General features: G+C 30.8%; 2 protein-coding genes across 3 annotated transcripts in view; both read left to right on the plus strand.

Moving 5' to 3' along the window:
* The window catches only part of LOC105202108 (DNA-directed RNA polymerase II subunit RPB11), a 53,717-nt gene extending 52,294 nt beyond the window's left edge, over window positions 1-1,423 (plus strand). Inside the window, exons 1-4 of one of the 2 annotated variants that reach the window (XM_039452831.1) lie at window positions 2-528; window positions 632-721; window positions 795-969; window positions 1,104-1,423. In XM_039452831.1, the coding sequence (XP_039308765.1) occupies window positions 476-528; window positions 632-721; window positions 795-969; window positions 1,104-1,139 (354 nt within the window). In that variant the 5' untranslated portion in view covers window positions 2-475 and the 3' untranslated portion in view covers window positions 1,140-1,423. Of the gene's footprint in view, window position 1; window positions 529-631; window positions 722-794; window positions 970-1,103 lie in introns of those variants that run through there. The other variant, XM_039452838.1, reaches the window with a different exon arrangement.
* Window positions 1,424-2,629: 1,206 nt separating this feature from the next.
* LOC105195947 (probable ATP-dependent RNA helicase DDX47) lies at window positions 2,630-5,505 on the plus strand. The gene is made up of 8 exons (XM_011161594.3): window positions 2,630-3,004; window positions 3,660-3,753; window positions 3,843-4,007; window positions 4,067-4,233; window positions 4,318-4,554; window positions 4,664-4,887; window positions 4,965-5,226; window positions 5,302-5,505. The coding sequence occupies exons 1-8, from the start codon at window positions 2,927-2,929 to the stop codon at window positions 5,428-5,430; spliced, it is 1,356 nt and encodes a 451-aa protein (XP_011159896.1). The 5' UTR covers window positions 2,630-2,926; the 3' UTR covers window positions 5,431-5,505.
* The last annotated feature ends 431 nt before the right edge of the window (window positions 5,506-5,936 follow it).

The following is a 5,936-nucleotide window of genomic DNA, read 5'->3' on the forward strand; positions in this document are numbered from 1 at the left end:
TGATGGGAATGTTGCATGAATAAAAAAGCTGTAATTAATCATTATAAAATATTGCGCCTCGCCTTTTTTCCACTTTTCATCCTTGTCATCGTGCCTTTCCCACGCCCTTCCCTTTCCGACTCTATTCGATCAACAGATCGAACATCCTCGACGACCCATTGTCAAATATTTGAACTCGTTCGAATGACGTCACAGTGAAATTCGTCAGCTATCAAATCATCGACTCGTCGCAATCGAGTGTTGTGACTCGCAGTGATTGCGCCGTTTTCCGACGCGAGCGTCCCCACCACTTTGCCACTGTTGTTTGGAACGCATTGACGTGTGCGATGCGAGTGCCGCAGCCAATCACCAAACTTTCTGGCTGTGACGGAGTAGTATTTTACGAGAGCTCCCTTTTGGATCAGTATTTTGTGATTTATTGATATTTCGAAAACACAATTGATTCCAAAGCGTTGTTAATAATTTCTGAGGCGAGATGAACGCACCTCCGACCTTCGAGTCGTTTTTGTTATACGAAGGAGAGAAAAAGTATGCCGATCCTCGACGTTTGTTTTGATCTAACCTCATTTTGAGATTCCAGAGATGTCCAGGATCAAAACGATATATAATTAATATTTGTATTTTTTTGCAGAATAATAAAGGAACAGGACACCAAAGTGCCAAATGCTGCGATCTTTACGATCAACAAGGAAGATCACACGCTGGGGAACATGATCCGCAAGTGAGTAAATGTACAAATATGTTATTTTAGTCTTTTTCCAAATAGTTAACTAATTTCCTTATCAACTGTATAGCCAATTGCTGAAGGATCCTCAAGTATTATTTGCTGGCTACAAAGTTCCTCATCCTCTGGAACACAAGTTTGTCATCAGAATACAAACGACCTCTGATTATACTCCACATGAAGCATTTATGCATGCTATCACTGATTTAATTGCAGAACTCTCATTGTTTGAAGAACGTTTTAAGGTACCCACTTATAACACAAAATATGTAAATGAAATATGGATTCCAAAAATAGATTAATGCATAAAATCAATTTTATATATATATATATATATATATATACATGCACGCATAACTAATAACAATCTGGTTTTCAGGAGGCAATCAAAGAGAAGAAGGAAGGTTTGGATTAAACAATTGAATCCAATATTTTTGTACATATATCTCATAATTCATTTTCTTACATTTATGATTTAATCTATCAAAGAGTATGTATGTTGATTATCAAACAGGACAAAAACACAGTCATGTAAATAATTACAATTGATTAATGATCATGATGTTAATTGACTATGTGTGTGAATAATTAATTTAACCATTTAAGTCTGTATACCATGTATTTTAAGCAGATTCCATTCTTGTAAATATTTAAAATATTAGTATTTATATAACTGTGAAAGAATTTTATATATATATATATATATATATATATATATATCAAGTTGCATTCTATATCTTCTATTAACCCTTAAGACACAAGGTACAATGTATGGAACATCCATAAGATCCTGCATGTTATACCGCTATTTATCACCCTGTGTCATTTTGTTATAAGATTTTTAATTTCAATTTAAAGTTTAATTACAATCTTTGTAAAATTACATTAATAATTTTCTGTCTTCTTTAAAAACTAAGGCAATATATACTGTATCTCGTGGATTAAAAATTAATTAAAGTCTTATACCCAATAGATGCAAATTTAAAATTTAAAATTGATTTTATTAAGAAAAATATTTATATTAAATTAGTAACGAAAACTTAAAATATGCTGCTGCAAGCTACGGCATATAAATATAACATTAAAATAAAGTAAATGTAATAAATGTATATTACTTTTGAATATATTATCAGTTGAATTTATCGAGATATACTTCATCCATGATTTTTCAAATATGGGAAGATGAAAAAATCCAGTTTAAACGTTAAACTCTATTTGAGGAACATTTTGAGATATGTATGTAAATGAAGTGCATTAATGAGGTCCTTTTTTGGTGTAGCTAGTGCAAAAGTCACAGCAATCTTAGCGAATCAGACGAACTCACTAAACCAATAGCAACACATGATTGGTTAAACTGCTGAAGTTTGTACACTGAAAAAGGATCTCATTAATGCACCTTATAGTACACTTTATAAAAATTTAATTTATAGTATACTTAAGTATAGTCAATGGTTTGTCCAAAGAGTTTCTTCTAAATTAGTATTTTTTAGATCCGTATGAATATTTATCTGACTATTAATTATTTTTTAAACATTTCTTATGAAATCATTTTTATAGTTAAAATGTACAATTAAAGAAATTTGACAATTGTCCTACTAATTTATTTTTAATTATTATAAATAATTGTAATTTTTTTTAATTGTACTTATTTTTAATATTAATTATTTTAATTTGTGCAGTTTGCCGATATAAATAAATTGGTTTCAGGCAGTTAAATTTTTGTACAAAATTGTTTCTGTTTTGGAAGAGTTTTGAAATATAACTGAAAATATTTGATAATTATTTGAATAGCTTACTATTGATTTATATTATGAATTTATCTATAATATTATCCACTTGATGCTACAAATACTTCTGTATTTGATTGTTTAATCAGAACTAAGAATTTTACGAATTGGCTAAAGAATCCTTTGAAGTGCGCGGACAATAGCTTGAAGTTCAGTCGAAACATTCCTAAGTGTTTTTAGGAACGCAACAATATATAATGTCATTTGGAAACGCTTCTTTTACGCATTTGTTCAAGACATGTGAATTACAGAACACTACAGAACACTATAGAAAGGTGTCATAAAACTGCATAAAACGTGGTCCGAATTGGTCCGAATCGCATGCTGGAAACGTGGAAACTGCTGGAAACGCTGGTCGACACTTAATTTAATAGCTTTCATAGAACATGTGCTTATAGTTTTAGTTTATAAAAACATGGAGAATTTAGAAAAATCAATTGAAGATACCAAGGATGAAGGTAATAATGTCGAAAAAATCACATGGAAAGATTTGGTAAGTACTTAACCTCAATGATTTCGATTGTAACCTCAAATAATACTGGATACATTAATAGTTGCCTACAGAAATTTGCATAAAAGATTATTGTGTAATAAATTATAACATAAATAAATGCTATGAATTATAATCTACATGTTTATTGTTTCTGAAACGAATTGCGATCCCATATTACCCGGTGTAACTTTATACCGTTTCAACCATACTTTTAACTTTAATCTTCTGTATATATACGTTGTTTTTCGGTTATTATATATAAATGTTACATAACTAATTGCTCTTAGTTTTTTTTTAAAGAGAAGAAATTTACAGGATAAAATTGTCAGATGTACAAAGAATTAATTAGGCTTTTGTAAATGGAGTAATATGTGTTGAGAGTTGGAATTAAATAAAAAAATTTGTTGGCTAGGAATTGATTATTTCTACAATGAATGACATTCCATGTATTAGTATAATAATCTTTGAATTTTATGGATAAATAAAATTTATGAGTAATACTTAATATAAAATAATGAATATATTGTAATATTTATTTAATGTAAGGTTAGGCTATGTTAGATAATTAAAATAACTTATAAAATATATAAGTTTTACATTCAATGTAATCTTTTAATAATATATTTTAAATAAATATAAAAATACATTATTTCAGGGACTTGTGGACACACTCTGCAAAACATGCATAGATTTAAAGTGGAAGGAACCTACCAGAATTCAACAGGAAGCTATTCCTTTGACACTTCAAGGTAATTTAAACAATTTAATTATAAATAAAACTTTGAAGTTTACAAAAAAAAATTCTGGTAAATGCTAACATCCATTTTTTCATTGACAGGCAAGGATGTAATTGGATTGGCAGAAACTGGATCTGGAAAAACTGCTGCTTTCGCATTGCCAATACTACAAGCATTACTAGAACAGCCTCAGAGATACTTTGCACTAATACTGACCCCAACAAGGGAATTGGCATTTCAAATTTCAGAGCAATTTGATGCATTAGGTAAGAATAACTTATTTTCCTCCTGTTAATGCTTTAGTGTATCATCATAATTATTTTAGGTTCCAGTATGGGCGTGAAAACTGTAGTGCTAGTAGGTGGCATGGACATGCATGCACAGGGAATGATATTGGAGAAGAAACCTCACATCATCATTGCTACACCTGGTAGATTAGTCGACCACTTGGAGAACACAAAGGGCTTCAATCTACGGCAGTTAAAGTTTCTGGTAATTATATATGACAGATATATAAATTTTGATTAATTATCATATATTGGTTCTAGTTTTCCTGTTTATCGTTTTATTTGCCAGGTGATGGACGAGGCGGATCGCATCTTAAACATGGATTTTGAGGTGGAGGTCGATAAAATTCTCAGAGTGATCCCGCGAGAAAGAAGGACGTTATTATTTTCGGCGACCATGACTAAGAAAGTGCAGAAGTTGCAACGTGCATCCCTACGAAATCCTGTGAGAGTTGAAGTGTCTACCAAGTATCAGACTGTAGAAAAGCTGCAACAATATTATATATTTATTCCAGTGAAATTCAAGGTATGAAATATAGACTACTAGTTGCCAATTAAATATCAATTATCACATGCAATGTATCTGTAAAAGATACACTATCAAAATAATGGTATATGTAAAATGATCATTGCAGGACGTGTATCTCGTACACATTCTGAATGAATTAGCGGGCAACAGTTTTATGATATTTTGTGGGACTTGCAATAATACAGTAAGGACTGCCCTGCTGCTACGAAACCTGGGATTCACGGCAGTTCCTTTGCACGGACAAATGTCGCAGAACAAGAGGATCGCCGCGCTTACGAAATTTAAGGCAAAAAACAGATCTATATTAATTTCGACGGATGTTGCTAGCAGGTCCGTATAATTTGAAAGTTATAAAAATATTTTTATTTTAAAAATAAATTTAAATCATTTTTACATTGTTCTTGCAGAGGACTCGACATCCCGCATGTAGATATCGTCATCAATTTTGATATTCCTACGCACAGTAAGGATTACATACACAGAGTAGGTAGAACTGCGCGTGCAGGTCGATCAGGCCGTTCTATCACATTTGTTACACAATACGACGTGGAGCTGTATCAACGAATAGAACAGTTGATATCGAAACAATTACCGTTATATCCTACAGAAGAGGAGGAAGTAATGTTGCTGCAAGAAAGAGTGAGCGAGGCGCAACGAATAGTAAAAATGGTAAAAACGATTTTACAATGAGTAATTTGATAAGATGTAGATGAATTGTATGTGAATGTTATTGTAATGCCGTAGGACATGAAAAACATCGAAGAGAATAAAAAGTCGGGCAAACGAAAACGCGGTGGCAACAACGAGGATGACGACACAGAACAATCTATTGGAGTAAGAAAAAGAATAAAAATAAAGAGCAAAAGAAAGTGAAGACATTAAATTATGTTAGATTATGTTAACATAAATTACGATTAATTTTGAAATAGTAAAATCACTTTTCTATGACTTTCGTTCTTTAAAATACGTAATACTAAAGCCACTGAAACTCTATTTTCAGTCTGTTTTAATATTGATTAATTTAATATCCAGCTAGACTCGCAGCATCTATCAAAATTTAATATTTTACCATCATATCAAAGACTGTTACACGATATAGTTTACACACTCTGTTGGAAGAGGCTGCGAACCAACTTGAATCAAGTTATACAAATATAAATTATACGATTATAACAAAATTTTATATATATATATATATATATATATATATATCGCAGAAATGTGTATAAAGTTTAGTAAATTCGAGACTCAATTTAATTAAATGCGATTTAATAGAGAACAAAAATTTAATGACCTTTCCTATTTTATTTGCAAATTAAGAAATAATTTTCTTGTAAATGTTTTTTTTTATTTTACATTATATATCTTTTCATATTCAC

Source organism: Solenopsis invicta, chromosome 1, assembly GCF_016802725.1.
Source record: "Solenopsis invicta isolate M01_SB chromosome 1, UNIL_Sinv_3.0, whole genome shotgun sequence".
Taxonomy (NCBI): Eukaryota; Metazoa; Arthropoda; class Insecta; order Hymenoptera; family Formicidae; genus Solenopsis; species Solenopsis invicta.

Excerpts from the sequence above, each read along its gene's own strand:
- LOC105195947 (XM_011161594.3), top strand. The coding sequence starts at position 2,927 with ATGGAGAATTTAGAAAAATCAATTGAAGATACCAAGGATGAAGGTAAT. Across the intron at positions 4,555-4,663 it reads TTATTCCAGTGAAATTCAAG|GACGTGTATCTCGTACACAT; the intron begins GTATGAAATATA and ends TGATCATTGCAG. Across the intron at positions 5,227-5,301 it reads CGCAACGAATAGTAAAAATG|GACATGAAAAACATCGAAGA; the intron begins GTAAAAACGATT and ends GTAATGCCGTAG.